This window comes from Chenopodium album, chromosome 16, assembly GCF_948465745.1.
Source record: "Chenopodium album chromosome 16, dcCheAlbu1.1, whole genome shotgun sequence".
NCBI lineage: Eukaryota > Viridiplantae > Streptophyta > Magnoliopsida > Caryophyllales > Amaranthaceae > Chenopodium > Chenopodium album.
This window is the reverse complement of record NC_137849.1, coordinates 38914763-38934395: the sequence shown is the minus strand read 5'-3', so window position 1 is coordinate 38934395 and position 19633 is coordinate 38914763. Positions and strand designations below refer to the sequence as shown.

Sequence of the window (19633 nt, the reverse complement as noted above, 5' to 3'; positions counted from 1 at the left end):
ATATCAGTTTATACAAGTTTCTTTCCATGGTAAACAAAAACAATTTATCACCAGGCCCAACCCTAGACATAGTCGAGGAGTGCGGTGGCCTAGGGCCCACGGCAGTTAGGTGCCCAATTTTAAAAATTCACCATAATTAAAAAAAGATATACTACCTCCGTTAACTTTTAGTTGCAACTTTGGAATATTTTATTAATTTATACCTCACAAATAATAAAACAAAGTTGCAACTAAATATTAACGGATGTAGTAAAACAATTTTGATGTAAATAGTTATGTTACCCGACATTGTGGATCAGTGGTTTAAAACTTTAAGAGATTTTCCCCTTTCATGACTTATGAATTATAATATGATTTTTAACTTTTAACTGTGTCTTGTTTGTTTGTTTGTTTGTTTTTTTTTTTAATTTATTATTATTTTTTTTTAATTTCTGATTTAATTTGTTTGTTATCTTTAAAATTTAATATCATATAAAAATTATGTAAAAAAAAAAAACTGATATTATTTAAATAGTCATCAAGAAAAATAATCTAATACGAAGTAATATCTAACCTTACTAAAAAAAATTCTTATTAATGTTAGTCAAAGTAGAATATGTGAGTAGAATACGAAATACTTCGTATATACTATGTTAAAGTGGCGAAAAAAACAAAAAAAAATAATAAAATAAAGAGCCCTCACGCATTGTTTCGCCTAGGGCCCAAAAAATGTCAGGATCGTACCTGTTTATCACATGACATTTTCGTAAATAAGTCAACAAAATTTTCATTAATACAAGCTCCACAATTGATGGTGATAGGATGAAATTGTTGATTTATCTACAAAAATATCATATGAATATGTGATAGCAAATTTGTTTACCACTAAGAGAAGCTAGGCAAGCTCATTGTATATACATTAAAAATAGAGAAATGAACTGTAATTTCATTTAATGAGAACAGTTATAAAATTACAAACATTTGAGTAGTTTAAATTCATAAACATACGTAGCAGCAAATATATACAAAGCATAAATTAGCAAGAAAATAGTAAATGTGTTCGGGAATCATGATCCATATCGTTATTTAAAGTGCAACTGCATGATATCACTCATATCAGTAATTGATTTCTCCACCCAAATTTCCCAATCGAATATTTATTGAATCATACTAAATTGGGGTTGTACAGTTAGTAACAAATTCAGGGCTATGTTTGCCTCATGTTAAAGATTGAGCTTTACAGTGTAAATTGTTTGATAATTGTTGATAAGAAGAGTGGAAGAGGGTGTTAACTAGAAAAAACAAAAAAAACTTTCCATCAAAGTTTGTCTCATCTTTAAATCATAACGATAAGAAACTCAGACCTCAACAACTACAGCAAATTGATGGATGTATTGCAAAAGAGTGATGAAACTGGTTGAACTCGCCCTTTCGGGCTGTATAAAGCTAGGGAAGAGAGACGATTCAGAAAGGATGTATGAACAATTATCAGCTACCAGAGACATACAGCTCTACTTTACCTCTATTCAATAGTAAAAATGAGCTTCTAAAAGAAGGAAAAGGAAATTTAATTACAAAACTGGCTAAGCTAAACTCACCTGCTGAAGACAAATGGAGCCAGGGGCGAGATGAGAAATAAAGATTTAAAAAATAAATAAAAAAAATCAACTTTGTTACACAAGCAGGTTCACGATGGTGATGATGATGTATTGATCACGTCAGTGGTTCAAACCGAAAGTTGTCGTAACTTGACTTAAGAGAAGAATTCTGGAGTTGGTCAGCAGTTGCAGCATGTTTGGGCTGTTTTTGTCTATCATCACCTTGATGAGAAGATAGCTTCTCAGAACGCAAGGGTATCTCTCCCAACAGGTTTTCCGTCCTCTTCTTTACCTTTTTCTTTACACCCATATCAATCCTACCATCTATCAGAGAATTGTTCTGTGTTACCTTCACTTTCTCTTGCTTCAAACGTTCAAAATTGGGCACATTTGTCGGGGGGATTGACACAGAAGTGGCAATACTTGTGCTAACTGCAGTCGTAGTTGCAGGTGCGACACTTGTCACAGTGGAAAATCTATTTTGCTGAGTTGCAACAGCTATACTGGGATCAGAGACCATTCTCGTGTCCACAAACTGCGATTGAACAGCTGAACTAGACTCAACACGAACAGTTTCTTCTGTGTTTGCAGCTAGCACTTTCTTCCTCCTGATTTTCTCCTGATCCTGCATAGTACAGGAGCAGAATATTTTATTAATTCATAGTTAAAGGTCATCATCATGGCATATGGCTTCAGATTATAACTGCTCAAGACAATGCAAGGTTAAACTATAAAAAATTTACTTTCTACATTCCCACACAGCAGCATATCGGATGAATTGAAACAAGTTTAAAGCCAATCGCAAACCCACAAAATGTAAATGCACAATCTCACAATCCAAATGATGCTGATCATCTCACTATCTCAGGTATGAATTCCATGTTCAAGTAGAAACAAATAATGGTGAAATATGAGGTATTCACCAAAAACAACAACAGAACTGAAGTAAAAGCAAAAACAAAAACACAAGGGTAACTAAATTAAGCTATCATGGAGCAGAATGAATCAGTTAGGGAATGAGAGGATCACCACGAGTGATCAAAATGGAATCTAACCTATTTCTTGTCAAAATATGAGCTATATACCCAAAACAACAAAAGCACTGCAGTCAAAGCAAAAACAAGAATGAAAGGGTAACTAAATTCAGCTAGCATGGAGCAAAATGAATCAGTAAGGGGATGAAAAGATCACCTTGAGTAATCAAAATAGAGTCTAGCCTATTTCTTTTTGGACCAAAGCTAAAAGAGACTATGTGACAAAGAGCTAGTATAAGAATGGAGCATTACAAACAACAAAGTTTTACAAAACAACATCAACAAAATGTTTCTCATATTTCAAGAAATACAATCATTTAACTTGGATCAGTCAAACCTCATTAGAACAATGTAAACCAATTTAAATTAAGCCATATTTGACCAAATGGATCACAATCAACTCAATAAAATCAAATTTTATTCAGTTGCATAAATTACAAGCAAATAGGGTCTAAGTAATTTAAACATATCAAATGAACGCAATGATAAAACAGCCTAATTGGATTAAAGTAAACTAACTTGGATCAATCAGGCAAACATTATAAATCAAAACAGTTTTTTTAACCACTACCCCCCCCCCCCCCCCCCCCAAAAAAAAAAAAAAAAAAAAAAAAAAAAAGAAGAAGATAGAGAGAGAGAGAGAGAGAGGATCAAAAACAACCATATAAGCTAAATTGGTTAGCCAGATTCAAGCAACATTTTACAGAAGAAACTCAAGAACAAATGGTGAAAGGAGAGACAGTGTGGAACCAGCTCAGATGATCAATACCTTTTAATGGCATTGGAGTGTCTTAAAAGATGAAAATCACAACCCTAAGAATTCACTATCATAAGGAAGTTAGCATTTAAACTTTAAATATTTAACACTTAGTTAAGAATACATGACCAGGCTAGGCTGATACTTTAGAAACAAAAACAATAAATTCAAAAAATTAATTAAAAAAGGGCATCCACCACTGATTAAGAGATCCCAAAAGACAAACTAACAAGCCTATGGGGTGGGATAAAGGGAGGAGTGACACATAAAGAGAAACCAAGGAAGAGCCCAATGCCACAATTACAAGCAGCTTCACATAGTAATTGAAATGGGATTACTATAAATAGAAATAGCAGTCCAAATTATAACAAATTGCTACTTTATTTGATGATCTCACAACATTATCCACCCAAAGGTCCATCAATACCCAACGAAAGTGGCAGATCAAAACAGCAGCTACTTACACATTATCAGGACATTTCCCAAGATCATACTTGTTGAGTTGTTGGCTGGAATTGTAATTCAGAATATCAAATAAAGATTTCCATCCGATCATTATTTATGTTTTCTTTTTGTATCTACCTCAAATATCCATAACAATTCACAATCTGAATGCTTGAATTCAGACTACAAATGCAGCCCAGCATGAGAAATAAGTAAACTGGTTCACCACACACACGCAACCATATATCCCTAGTACCAAGGCACGGGAATGTACATTTAGTAAAAATAAAAATACCTAAACAAACATTTATATAGACAGGAAAATACAATAGCCTCTTACAGCTGGCACTTATACAAGTGTAAAACCTGATTTTTGTGAGGAAATAAAATTTGAGACAACTTAGTCTTCCTTTACACTAACTAAAATAAATATAAATTATCAAAACAAAGATTAGAACATAAACAACACATCAGATAGGTGATCATAAAGTCATAATAAGCGGAAAGAATGATATAAAGTGAAATTTTGCGAAGATTTGTATTGTCCTAACGTATAGTGTTCATAGTAATGCAAACCCATCCGCAAACTAGTGTGATTCAAGAAAAAAAAAAAAAAAAGAAAGAAAAAAAAAATCCCCATTACCATATTACAACCTCCTTGAGGGGTAATGGATGGTAACGGAAAAATTTATGGAAAAAGAAATAAATTGGAATAAACTAGAATTACCATGGTCATAGATATATAACTTTCCTTACAAACATGCAAACAAATTCATTGTTAACTAATGTGTTGCCACATACCAAACAAGGCATACGGACTAAAGGGAGATTCTCGGCAGTCCAAAAAATAAACATTATCAAGAATTATTGCCACATACCAAACAAGGTATACGGACTAAAGGGAGATTCTCGGCAGTCCAAAAAAAAAAAAGGGAAAGATATTTCTACTAAAGATTATTTTTGAGCAATGTACTAGTGCTCCACATCAATCCAAGCACCTGAAATCACCCTTGTACCCCAGATATGAAATGGCACACATTAATTTAAGAGGACATAAGTTCCAGAAAATAAACATGTCTAATATCAAATAAACCCCTGAACCTGATTCTCGCCCCCATTAAATAGAAAAAATTGCAAGATCTCTGGTCCTAGCAAAAATGCATGTATGTTATTAGTTAACATACTAGTGAACATCAGAACACTAATATTTTACTAGAATGCATACCAATGTTTTTTTTTTTATTTTTTATTTTTTTGTTTTTGAGGAAATGCATACCAATGTTTACTAGAATGCGTACCAATAATTTACATATCATACGAGTTTTAAAAACCTAACAGATCAAGCAAAATCATATATAAATGCAAAGTATTCTATAAACTTAGTAGATTCAGCAATAAATATGAGTCACGCAATAATTAAATATAAGACCTATGTTACATGGACTCTTCATTTCACTTCAAGTACTCATGTTGGACTCTCGGCACTCGAACATGGGTATGACACTTGGACACTTCACTTTTGGTTCAAAACTATGGATTTTTTTTACAAAATAGCCGAGTCGGACACTTGGACACATACCCGTGTCAGACAAGGGTACCTGAGTCCATGTAACATAGCATAAGACGCAAGAATGACTCTATATATTCCTTACACTTCCAATAAAATATTTTAGTAACAAATTTGGTATGTTATCTTTTCATTTAGGGGCAACTTTCTATATGAGAAAACTCCTTAGAATAATACCCTTAATCAACTTAACGGTCATTTTTGTCTCACATTAGTGACAGTAAGCAGCACATACACCTTTTGTGACAATTCTCCAAATGGAAACTCTCCTAGATTAGCTAATAATAGCCAAGTACCATGGACAGCGGTGAAAAAAAAAAAAAACAAATCCTGAATTTAGACTCAAAAAAAGGACTAAAAGTGCAGAAACTACCACATCAAAAGCATAATAAAGGGATCACTAAGTATTTTGTGTCCATGCTACTTAAAAGTTTGAACCACTTAAACTTCTTGGCTTCTTGCCATCACTCATTTTGTTAAGCATCGTTGTCTTTTCCTTTTTTGTACACGGAATGGGGAGAGTCAAGCTTAGCACATCAATTATGACTTTTATCTTTAAAGCACTTTATTGAGATACTCTAGTAATTGAAGTAGAATAATATCTAAAGATAGCAATTGCTAGATATGAAAAGGCCAAACTATCATAGCTGCATCATTGAAGCGGCAGTCTTCAAAACAGCTTCCAAATCAATGTTAGATAAGGTAAATACGAATGTGATCGGTTGGAGAAAAATACATATATAATTTCGGTAGTAGGGACTAAGAAGTTAGAACTAATCAGATCAAGACCATGGTCCTTACCATAAGGATCACAACCATCTACGAGATCTACCACCAATCATGTGATCAGAAGGGTTGGAACCTAAAAAAGATCAAGCCAATTCCAAGAAAGTGTAGATTTTAAATTCGTACTCTTACCATATCAGATAAATCACAGCATTTACCTTTATCAATCGTTTCTGATTGACTGCAACACTTCATCATTGGGAAAGGGCCCAGTAATATTAAATAGCTCCTAGCTTCACTATATATTATAAAATCCTACTCTCATTTTCACACAATATAAAGGCAGGTATTAGCTAGGAGAAACGGGTAGCTCCAGGACACTACCTGGTTGCGAGTCGGTCCGACAGGTGAATGGCCGACCAAGGGAGTCACATTCAAGCAAAAGAACGGGACTTTCGCATGCAGTACGCAAAAGGTGGCTCCATACTAGTAAAAAATACCTTTATAGAGCAGAAAGGCAAGGGAAAAGCAAGCTTATACTTTAACATGAGTAAGAGTCAGCCCGGCCTGGGTTAACTCACTTGAAGGAAAACGGTAGATACACAGCTTTGGGAGGGGAAACTGATCCCATTTTTCGGCGTGCCGCGCCGATAATCGGACCGTTACCCACCTAGCCCTCTAAAATTGCTCCACCAACTCAAATTTATATTATCAAGTCCCAATATCCCTTTTCACACAATATAAATGCTCCGATAATCCCACTTTATTTTATTTTATAAAGTCACAACTCATTCCCACATCCTATATTGTCTTAAAGTCTTAACTATGTGCAACACTTAGTGCCATGAGCTAATGACTGATCCAAAGCAAAGGGAGTACAAGGTTCGTTTACACTCTCTTGGTTTTCATTCTGTTCATCCATAGGCCGCACAAAAGGGATCTTCACAAAAGATTCTAGAAAGAACAGCATTACAGATGAAGAGTGGGAGCAATATAGTTCAGGAAGTAATATTTGATATACTGATATAAAAATAACCTAATGAAAAGGAGTAATTAACTGTCATACAAGTAGAACTCCTCCTTTCTCCAACCCCAATAAATCAAACTCATAAATAAAGTAAAATCACGACAAATAATAACACTAGAGAAAGAAAAATGATTCGACAAATTGCACTTTGTTAAAGCTACCCTGATATAAAAAAAAATAAAAAATAAAAATAAAAATAAAAAAAACATCACAGAACTACTTAGATCAAACTTTAAATAAGATTATCACAAACGGCCGCCATAGGAAAACAAAATCAAGCAGAACAAAAAAGAAGAGAGGAAGACCTTGTCACATAAAGAATAAACACAGCAAACCCTGAGAGTAGCATGAAGACAAATTATGTCCAAGTAAAAGTTCAGGCAATAAGATTTTCAAAAGGAAAAGACACCTAGGACAATCTTCTAGGCAAGCCAAAAAAAGAACAAAGAAAAAAATGTATCTAAACTACAGAGGTCAAGAACCTTGTTTCAAATAGCACAACCATGCTGTGATTGCTATCAATTAAAATTCCACACATGAACTGATGAACATGTACCATGTAGTCTCTAACCCCACATCACCACTAAACTGAAAATAATATGTCCTGTGTAAGTGAAAAAAACAATAGACACTACTGTCCACACCAGAAAACAAGCAAATAGAAGACCATAAGAAACAACAGGTAGTAGTAAGCAACCCTTGCTGACATCCAAAGCTCAGTAGATGTACATATAATACTCAGAGATCATCCCCACCTTATTCTTCTCATTCAGTGCCCTCTTCCGTTCTTTTGCTCGACAGATAGCACGCTTGATCCCATGATTGTCCATGACTCCTTTAGGCCATAGTTCAGCAAGCTAAATAATGAAACAATAAATATCAAATAATCTATAAAAAAAAAAAAAAAAAAAAAAAAAGATGCAATGTATGCCACTGAAACAAATAACAGAATAAAGTAAAGAGTAACAAAAGTCATGAATATGAAATGTTTCTGCAGAAAACAGGTAGATGCCACAATTGACTAGCAATTGAAAAGCGGAATTCAAAAAGCAATGAACAACTAAGAACTAAGTCAACAAACACCTAGAAACATTAAAATAAGCTAATCTTCAAATCCCAGATTGCCAAGAGCAGCACTATGTAAAATTTGGAAAAGGTGCCATAGCACCATTACTTTATAAATATCTCCAAGACAAATCTCCAATGGATAACAAAAAGGAAAATTTATATAGTGAGCAAGCACTCTATATAAATGGCCCAGCTACATCAGATTATGAACCAAATTAGAAAAAAAGTTTGGTTCCTTCATGCATATCAGTTAGAAAAAAAGTTTGGTTCCTTTATATAGGGAACACCTAAGGTCCTAAGTTGGTAAAGCACAGCTCAGGCATATTGCAATACAAAACATTAAACAGTACTCCATCCATTTTAAGCGCCTCCAACGCCTATAAATAAAAGCTTTATTGCATCACTTTCCAATATTGGCTGTTTTTTTAAGTGCATCACTTTTTTTTTTTTTTGGACATCCTTATTTTTTATTATATCTTTCTCCTCACATGGTCCCCACTCATAAAACTTTTTTAAAATTAGTTCCCTCCTCTCACATCCCTGGAGTATAACTTTTAATTCCCCAACAGACCCCACATAACAATATTTTACTCCATTCAACTTACTTTCCTAAAACTATATGCCGGTCGAACCGATGCACTTTAAAAAAAAAAAAAAAAAGTAATATTTAATTGTCCAAGAATTAGTGGTTATTAATATATTAGTGACAGTACCTATTAAATTAAACAAGTGACCCACTTTCTAAATCAGGGAAGGGGGAAAAAAGACTAGGAAAAAATACATAGAGATAGGCAAGCTGTTGGTCATATCAGCATTGCCTTTTAGTAATGCTAAGCTAGGGCTGGGCACAATAGGTTAACCGTACCGTTTAGCCTTAACGGTACGGTCAACCGTTATGTCGGCTACTCAAAAATGCGAACCGTAACCGTACCGTTAAGGAACGATGTTCCTTAATGTTACGGTTACAAATTAACCGCTACCCGTTAATAAATTTTAAATCAACATTGTATTTTAATACAAACTTTAAAAAAAATAAAAAAATAAAATAAAATTCATATTCAAATTAAGAGTATATACCATTACAAAGTTTTAATTACTAATTTTTTTTAAAAGCGTAAAAAGACATACAATCTAAAGATATTACTCATATTATATTAAATTGTAATATTCAAATTAAGACCATGGCATATTGGTAGACCAACAACCTAGAAGATCAAATTGCATCATTATATATTTTCCCTAAAAAATATAAATAAAAAAATATATATTTATTTTAACGGTTAACCTGCTTAAAATTGTAACCGTAACCGTAACCGTTAACCGCTACATTTAGCGCTACGGTTAACCGTAACCGTTTAATTTAAACGGTTCGGTAAATTAACCATTAAAACAAGCCGGTTATACCGGTTAACGGTTACGGTAAACGGTTACGGTTTTTTTGCCCACCCCTTATTGCTAACACTCCTAGAATACTGTGATCCTCAAACCGAGAATTTATCACATAAGATTTGAAAAGGCTTGATGGACTATATCACTTCAACAACTCAACAAGTTTAGCAAGAGCAGCCAATGAAAAAAGATCAATGGACTCTCAAGTTAGAATATATTGTATGCATAATTAAACTCTCAGTTCATTGTCTAATTTTCACTAGAGTAATTATGTTAGCATGTTATTTAATATTTCATCATACAAATACAGGCTCCTTTGTATACAAGAATCACCAGGTAAGAGCATATTGCACCATTGAAGAAATAATAATAACTTATACATGACATGACCAAGAATGCTCAATAGAAAAAACAAATAAAAAAGGAAAGCGGAGCCATAGAGGCGAGCAATAGCATGCTACAAACGGACAGCAATGAAATAGTAGCATACCTCAGCATATAATTTTCTGACTTGAGGAGTTGCATCTTCATCAAGTCCCTGATTAAAGAAAAAAAATTGCCTTATCCTAGATTAAAAACTCTACAAGAAAATCATTCATTTTTATAATTTATTATTTTTTGGGGGTATATATTTGCTTAAATGAAATACAGTATTGATGGTCATACATCAACAAAAATATCATAGAGATCACAAATCTTATCCTCCAATGTAGCATCCATACAAATCTGCCCTTTTCCTGTCTTTTCTAAAAGACCACACTCTTGAAATTCACCCAATCCTCCACCTTGTTGTTCAGCTGCCTGCAAATAGGTGCAACATTGGTAAATTCAGATTGTACCCTCTTTTTTGAGCTGAGAAATAGATTTTCTCTAGTAGAGAATAATAATTACTTTGTGCATGTAGGCCAACCAAATTACAAACTGCCTGTGATATTGCCATATATACAGATATAAGTAACAAATCAAACCACAATATACATGCTACATGTTTTTCCTCTGATCCAGTAAGCTGATGAATCATATAAGATAATCTCTCCCAATCTAAGATTTCTGTACTTTCTATTTTGGTCTATTTCAATTCAACTGTCCTAGAAGTGGTAATCACTCTGCAAAGAGCATAGCTCCTAATCTTTAACTATTGATCCTCTTAAATTCTTCTGAACGTTTTTTTCTAAACAAGACAAATGTAATGAGCTACAGGAAGAAATCATGTTCTTTCAAAGTATTAGACCAAGATCATTGCAAGTATTTCAGAAACAGATCTATTCCTACAGGCATCTTTCCCTACCCAGGACCCTGCCCTCAGCAAGATCTTCAATACAACACTTTGTTGTATCAGTTAACATAAAGTAGATAAACATATACTATATTGGATCTTAACTTTGACTTACCTCCACAAATCATTGCATCAGCAACATGAATACTTATTGGTATCAGACATGTATATCACAGCTCCAAAACCAGTATATCACAGCAGCATATGGAATCTGAGCTCTTAACTCATCTGAATCCAAAATTCTTTGACAAATTTTTAAATAACTACCCTTTTCAAAGAATAAGAACAGATCTCTTTCTCAGGTTTGGAAAACACCGACACATTAATCTATTAAAGCTACTAATCCACCAGGTAGTAAAGCCTATAATCTTACACACCCGAAGCAGAAGAGGGAGATTACAGGAGAAGCTTACGTATTACTACAGATTTAATAGAATATGTTTATTCTAAAAGCAACAGCCTTCCACAAAAGCCTTAGATAGTTATCCTTTTAAATGATAGAGAACAAGCCCCGTTTTTAGGTTTGACAAACACCAACACATTAATCAATTACAGTTACCAGTACACCAGGTCATAGAACCTATAGTCCTACACAGTACACACCAAACAAAATAGGAAGATTACAGAAGAAAAGTTTCATCTATATCTTACAAATTTATTAGATGTGTGCACCAAAACTACATGTTTATTTGATGTTTTCAAAAGGAGCAACAACTTTCCACAAAAACCTTAGATAGTTATCCTTATAAAAAGAAAAGGAACAAATCCCTATCTTAGGTTTGGCAAACAGCCAAACACCAACACTTTAATCTATTAAAGCTACTAGTCCGCCAGGTCATAAAGCTTTTAGTCCTACAAACTCAGAACAGAAGAGGAAGCTTACAGAAGAAAGTATTATTTAAATCTTACAAAGAAAATACTTTCTAAAGGTACAACGGCCTTCCATAAAAACCTATTTAAGGGATGACATAAATGTGCATGGATGTGCGTACCTTAGACATCAGGGACGGAATACGAGTTTTAATCATTTCAACAACCTCCTTCTTTGTTTGTTGGAACTTATCATCTTTCTCTTGTTTCGCAGACAAGCTCATGGTCATCATTAGTTTTAGGTGCCTCTGTCAATTAATACAAAAGAGATATTTTAAAATGATATATAACTGCTGGACATTAAACTCAAACTCATTCAACTATAACTAAGAAGTAACCAATCAGATACATCCATCAGCAGCAAGAAGACCAATAACTAAGAGATAACCAACCAGTTTTCTATCTTATCCAAGATGACATATCATAATATCAGCTGTAAGCAGATAGTTATAATATGTCACAATTGTTCACAAATAGTGAAGCCCACACAGTTCTATTATCATAAAACAAAACAGCAGTAAGAATCACACTTTTGGTAAAATTTTCAACACATAAGAATAAGAAGACTAGAAGAGGAAGCATCTTGAAAATTTCAAATGGAGATTGCAGCTTGGGTAGCTTATAAAGTCTCATCAACAAACATGTCAAAGCTCAGATCAGTAATTACTATTAAACAGTTACCTTTAAGGTTCTGAGCTGAATTAAATGACCCAAACTATCCATAAGACGGTTCAGGAGTTCCTTTGACACCTTACCATTGTTTGCATGCTGCAAAACCATGAGCAGATTGCTTTAGTTTTTATATACAAGATATAAGAAAAATAAAGATCAAAACCAGAAGATGCACAAAAAGAGGTTCCAATCCAGATTATGTTCACATACAGCTAGTCTAGAGACTTTGGCAAGCCGCTGCTTAATTTCTCGAGGCAATCTTCTTTTCACAGACTGCCCTGATGAGTCAGCATCTTGAGCATCTGGAGCTGGTGGTCTCGCTGCAAGGTTGGAGAAACAAAATTACAATCGGGCCTAGAAAAAAGATACAGCAATTGATATCAGATATCAGAATCGATGAACCAATGCCAAGAAAGCATGCTCCTCACATTCTGCAACTGCCTTTTCCAGTTCTCTAACGGCCTTCTCCAACACATTAGCTTTGGGCTTAACACTAGAACCTTCCTTTTTATGCAAAACAGAATTTTTCTGCAAATGAAAAATCAAGTCAAAATACTGATTACTGCAAAAACATACATAGCAATCCAAAGAACCTGCAGTTTTGTGCAATGCATAAACCACCAAAGGAGAAAAGGGAGAAAGCCTATATGTAATAATAGAAAAGAACTTTAAACCAAAAGGCAAGAATTGGATGAAGTGACAGGAGGAATCTAGCCATCAGAAAGAGTAATTCAATGTACTCTTATGTAAGCCCTTAATTGATGCGGTCATTACTATAATCTTTTCATCAAGGATAGATCGACCAGAAGTCCAACTCCAGAACCAGGATTATGGAATGAATTTAACAGGCATAAACAACTAGAATTTATATATATAGCAAATAAAAAAATAAAAAAAAAAACTATAACAAGAAAAGTCAATAGTTAATGTAAATGTGCGGAAACAGAATAAAAAAAAAAAAAAAAAAGGTAAACACCATCTATAAGACAACTGAAAACAGAGCATCATTGAGAAAATAAAATAAAATATAATTAAACCCCATTAACCAGTGTTTTATAAGGCATGAAGCGCACAGAGGTGACAAGGTTCCAAAAGCTAAGCATAAGGTGAGAGGCATATGTATGCGGCTAGACAAAGAGAGGCAAATGTTTCCTATGTAAAAATGTATAGTTACAATGATCCTACACAGAATGTTTTACACATTTTAGAACAAAAAAGGTATAAAATCACTGGATACTAACACAACTGTGTCATAACATCATAACAGTTAATAATTAAACTACAGGATTTGCAAGCCTTTTCACACTGCTGTTAGCCATCACACATTGCATAGAGCTCCAAGCAGATGGACATTAATAACGGTTATGCATCATTGAAAGCTACCAAAGAAGGAAGGCAGCGAAACAAATACAGAAACGGTAAACTCAGGTAAAATGATTAACATTAACAGTGTTCGGGAAACTTTATTAATGAGTAAATCTATGGAAAAGTAAAAGTACGGAAATATGTAGAAAAGCAAACATATTAAATAACAAGTTTTTATTTGTTTGACAACTGAAATTAAAGGAAATGTTTACTTAGCTTTCTTTGTGTGGTTTGTTTGATGAGGGAAAATATTGACATTGCAAGTAAAACCAAGAGTATTATAAGTTTCCACAGTTTTGAATAATTTTTCCATCGATTTTGAAAAGAAAACTATATTACTCATTTCTAACAATAAGATTTCCACCAGTTCTACAATTATACTTTTTATTGTTTTCTCAACCCATAAACAAACATGGTAAAATTGAAGAATCCACATATTTATACACCTTTAATTAGTCTTAACTATTAATGCCAAGTTCACAAACATAGTATGATTGAATCTCCCAAATTTTACGGCCAAAGCAGACCAATTACAACCCCTCTTAGAGAAAGGAGAATTCATCAAGAAAGCAGACGAAAAACTCTACAGTCAAGTCACATAAGACAAGATAATTTACTCATAGATACACAGACAAAAGGATTGGAATTAATTAATTATGGCATACTTTTGAGCTTACAAAGAAAACTCATTAATAAGTTTCCCAAACACGCTGTTAATATTAATCATGTTCATCCTTGATTTATGACATACTATAAGTACCCCATCCATCCTACAATAATTATAGGTGAGAAACCATAAAATTAATAGAAATATAAAACATCTTTCTTTTAAAACTCTCTCTCTCTCTCTCACACACACACACATAAGCATGACCCTTAAACAAAGATAATAACCTTATTTGTGTTCTTAACAAATTTAATATAGAATATGACAAGGAAACGCAATACAAAACTTCAGAGAGAATAATGCCAAATTCTGCAAATCAGATGTCATTATGACATACTTTCAAGCTTACAAAATAAACTCAGAAGGCGACAAAATGTAAGCAACATCTTAAATCACAAGAGTAGAGCCCATCAAAGTAATAGGCATCAGCTTACCATAGGCTGTATAGTCTGCTTATTGTCAGGAAGATTAAGGTCTATCCTTTCACGCATGCCACTCTTATCCTTTGGCTGTGCAGCTAAATCAGATTCCTCAAGATGGTTAGGCTTAAGGGATTGACTTTTATGTATAAATTCGGATTTATCGCCATTTTCGCTAGCCTCTCTCAGCTTGCCACTAGAATTCTTTGCCATTATCCCAGTCTTTTGCTTGTCACTGTTCTCTGCTAAAGCTGAGGATGTATCACCATGTGAAGTCCTCAAAGATGCAGAAGGATCAAACAAAGATTTACTGTCAGCAGTGTTTTTCAGAATGTTCTGAAATTTCATGTCTTCAGAGCTTTTCAATGAAGGACCTTGCGATGTAGGCAAAACGCCCTTGTCAGCTGATGAGGCAGACTTGCCAGCACCCTTTTTGCCCACTTTCATGGGCTTAATGGCACCCTGACCATCATGATTATCCCCAGGAGCCTTTGCTACTTCCTTCCTCCTCCTCTTCTTCGGCTGCTGATTAACTGATTCCACTGGCTCATTTCTAGGTTAAAGGAAGAAACATTATATAAAAATATGAAATATTAGGCCATACTTAGAAGTTGAGTCACTGCAATTTCAGGTGAGAAAGAGATTTCCAATTTGAAGAAAAAAGGAACTTCAAATCTTAAACAAGGGAAGAGCAACTACTTTTCTTTTGCAGATGATAAAATCCAAAAAAATTAAAAATTATATATAAAAACAGAGACTTTTTTTTGGACAAAGAGAGGGGGTAGGGAGATTGGCTAAGAGAAACATTTAACAAGGGCACAGCCACACAACAAACAAAAGCTATAACAAAAGGGCTCCAAATGTCCAACAAAATTCTTTCAACTTAACAATTATGATGAAAAAAATTCATATTTTTCTGTTATACTCTCAGCAGAAGCACAGTCAGAGCATAAAGACAATACAATGAATGGTAAACAATTAAGTACTTACACTTTCTCCAGTGTACCCCGATTAACAAAGTAACCATCATGCTTAGTCTTTGACTTGTCAACTTCAAAGTACTCATCCTGAACAATAATATAGACAAGCAGATTTAATTCATATAAAGATATAACCACTGCCAACAGTGATTGTCAAAATTTTGATCTCAAATTAAGTCATAGCAGAGGCAAACAACTCCAAAGTTAAAAGGCAAACAAATTAAAAGGACAGAAACAAAGCCAAATGTCTCCACACAATTCAGTACAGATACAAGTACCAACCAGTTCAGCATCATCAATAAATGAATCTTCGGTATCATATTGATCGTCATCTGGAATGTCATCAAGATCTTCATCATCACTATCCTTGCCCTGAGAAGGTAAGTTTAACCGTAAAAAAAAAAAAAAAAAAAAAAAAAAAGAAACAACCTTCAAGGCAAAGGACCAACTAGCCTTTTATAAGTTTTTGACAAAGAGGAGGTAATTTCCAAGCAAACACTTAACATGAAAGCCTATCACTCCATTAATCAATAAAAAGTTCTCACCGTATACAGACGCTCAATCTTCTCAATAACGGCACTGAAACGATTAGGAGCAGGTGCATCATTCAGATCATTTGCAGCAGGTTGTCCCTACAATTGTGAGAAGCAAACAGCATCTTAACATATGTTACTACTTAAATCTCTCATAAAATTGTCAATTTCAACAAAGAAGATAAACTCCCAGAATCTATTTACTCTTGGCCAAATAAAAATAGGAATTAAGACAAATCAGCATGGAGAAAATAAATTTTTTCCAAAGTATATAACCAAGTAATTGAGCCAAAATTACAGTGCATTGTTTCAACATGAAGGGTCAATATCCTCACACCCAAAAGCTGTTCTTAATTTTTATCAAAGATCAAGGAGCATACTTTTTCAATCAAAACCTCAACAAATCATTCGCACACAATCAAATACAAATGATTGATTATATAATGCCTCCTCGAGAAAAATATATAGAAGAACATGAACACAATGAACTGAAACAAGTCTAGCTACGGTTACTGTGATGACTGATAAGGGCAAAACAAAAAGTAAAATCCCAAAAACTTTTCGATCTATCTACAAAAGGGGGAAAAAATCAATAATCTATTTCGGTCAGATGATAAATGACCCTGTTTGTAAGAATGGAAGCTTCTCTCCCCCCCCCCCCCCCCCCTCTTTTCTGTTTTGGTGATATAAGTATGCCACACTAGTCAGCTGAAAAATTAAAGTCAAAAATAGCTAATCGAATGAATTGGTGATAAACAATAAACAATGTACTATGTAATTAACACACATCCAACAACAGATCACACTTAGATATACTTGCACTATAATTTCAAGTGATTTCAAATAAATACAAGCGGAAATCCTAATACTAAACCCAACACTGGCTACTCGGCTAATACAAACAGCTCAAGACTAATGAACTCAACAAAAAATGCCTAATTTAAAATTCGATCACAATCCGGTATCACTATATCTCTAATCGTTTACATCTCGCAAAAACTGAATTCAATTGCCAATTGACATTAGTCTACAATAACAACCAACACAGACAACAATCTGAAATTCATTGCTCGAAACCTTTGAAAACAACAATCAACAAAAACACATAAAACTAACTTCAATTGAGCAACATTACACGGCATTCTAATTACTAATCCAAATAAAATAAAATAAAACGAAATCAAACTCCCAACATTGGAAATTCACAAGACTAATAACACAACAATGCTAATTATACCGGAGCAAGGCGAGACTCGAGTGCGGTAAGCGAATTATTCGGTCCCGTAGGAGCGGCAACAGCAGCCGTGCTAGCGGCAACCGCACCACTGGCAGCAGCCGCAACGACAGGAACGGTAGGAGCAGCAGCGGTAGCGGCAGCGGCAGCGGCGGAAGAGGCACCTTCAGTCTTAGCAGCATCTTTCATAAGCTTCTTCCATGAAACAATGGTAGTCTCACCAGGTCTCAGCTCCACCGTAAACCTAGTCCGGTCACCGATTTTCGCACATGCCGACGGCCCTCTCGACGCCGAATTCGACGATTCTCCGGCAATTCCTCCTTCCACCATTTATAAACCCTAGAATTCACCACTCCAAATCAAACCGAAGAATCAAAACCGAAGAAATCGAAACCGAAGAAGATCGAATTGGTTGAAGAATGAAGAACAAAGGAAGAAGAGAGAGGAGAGAGAAAATGGAAGAAAGTAACAATGGCGGGATATACGAAACGTTTCGAAGAAGAAAAAAAGAGGTTTTTTTTATTTATTTTTTAACCGGGAAGAAACGTTGTTGTTGTCATCTTCATCCTTCTTCCGTTCGATGGCTGCGCTTTACCATACTGTGTGAGAGTTTTTTCTTTCCTCTCTCTTAATCTTCTTCTCAAATCTAATTTTTGTGTTTGCGTTTTTTTTTTTTTTTTACCAAGATGCAAAAATATGAGTGAAGAGAATTTGAGATTTGGAAGAAGAAGAAAGAAAGAAAGAAAGAAAAATAATGGTATTTTTTGGGGTAATTTGGGATTTGATTAAGGGTTAATCAAAGAAGATTAGGGGAGAATTTGGATTATGGAACATGGTTTTTGGTTAAGGAGGTTTTAGGGTAAAAGTTATGGGTCAATGTGATGATAGCAAAAGGGAGAGGAGTGATGAAAGGCTAATTTTGTGGCAATGCATAAGAATAGAATATAGAGTATCTTTACCACTTCATTTTGGTTTTGGATCATTTGGTGTCCATTAATATCTATCTAATCACAATTTTTATTACTTGTTTGTATAAAATGTCTTTTTCGATTTTTTTTTTTTATTACTTTATATCAAAATTATGTGTTTTTGTGTTTTGCTATCCAAGGTTATTGAGCTTGTTTTTATTAAACGGTTTTATTAGTCGGTTTTGTTTAACAGATTTATTTGAAGGTTTTTTATCCATTTGTTTTCTTAGATATAAGTTTAACCTTTGAGGGTATTTTGGAGTCTTATTTAGCTATTTAGAATTTTTGTGTAACTCTTTCACGTTTCACATTGTGATTAATATATCTTAACTTTTATTATTTCTTTTTTTAAAAAAAAAAATAACTTTTATTATTTCTTGTTTATTTAATATCTTTTAATCTTTTATGATCACAAATTGAAATCTATTTATCCAAATTTTGCCAACTTTTTCTTACAAAATTCCACTGTATTTTATCCAAATCAAATGACTTTTATTATTTCTTGTTTATTTAATATCTTTTAATCTTTTATGATCACAAATTGAAATCTATCTATCCAAATTTTGCCAACTTTTCTTACAAAATTGCACTGTATTTTATCCACCACAAATTTTTTAAAAAGGGTTAAAAAATCAACAATAAAAAGAAACTAAAGGTGTAGTTTTACATTGGAATTTAAACTTTTACACTATACCAATTGAAAAGGAATAAAATATAGCAAAAAAAATCAACCATGGAAAGAAACTATCAATTACATCATATTGGATCATTTAAAATGTATTATTACCACAAGTAAAGATTATTATTGTTTTTAAAAGATTATTATCTTATTATATGTAAAATATAGTTATTAAAAATTTGAGTGAAGTCACAAATCTTATTTTTGTTGAAGTGACTTATTTTGCTAGTATGTGTGGATTTGTTCATGGGCTCAACATTCCCCCACTCTCCTCATATGTGAGTTATCCATAATATTAGACCAAATCACAAGTCCAATGAGATTTCATTACAAAACCATACGACAATAAGAGGAATAGCCCCCCCTAACCTTATAAACTAC

General features: G+C 33.8%; 1 protein-coding gene across 1 annotated transcript; it reads right to left on the bottom strand.

Annotated features, from left to right (window-relative positions):
- Window positions 1-1352: 1352 nt before the first annotated feature.
- On the bottom strand, window positions 1353-18342 carry LOC145586476 (ubinuclein-1-like). The gene is made up of 13 exons (XM_081643317.1): window positions 17609-18342; window positions 16384-16470; window positions 16121-16210; window positions 15849-15925; window positions 14874-15411; window positions 12836-12935; window positions 12618-12727; window positions 12417-12503; window positions 11858-11983; window positions 10256-10390; window positions 10080-10127; window positions 7888-7989; window positions 1353-2202 (listed from the first exon to the last, which is right to left on the bottom strand). Exons 1-13 carry the CDS (start codon window positions 17933-17935, stop codon window positions 1693-1695), a joined length of 2337 nt encoding a protein of 778 aa, XP_081499443.1. The 5' UTR covers window positions 17936-18342; the 3' UTR covers window positions 1353-1692.
- Between the last annotated feature and the right edge of the window lie 1291 nt (window positions 18343-19633).

Bases quoted from the DNA above. Each gene is read 5' to 3' on its own strand.
- LOC145586476 (XM_081643317.1), bottom strand. From the start codon at position 17,935: ATGGTGGAAGGAGGAATTGCCGGAGAATCGTCGAATTCGGCGTCGAGA. The intron at 10,128-10,255 runs GTATGACCATCA...TTCTTTAATCAG, and splicing joins TCTATGATATTTTTGTTGAT to GGACTTGATGAAGATGCAAC. The intron at 2,203-7,887 runs GTGGGGATGATC...TGTACTATGCAG, and splicing joins CACTGAATGAGAAGAATAAG to GATCAGGAGAAAATCAGGAG.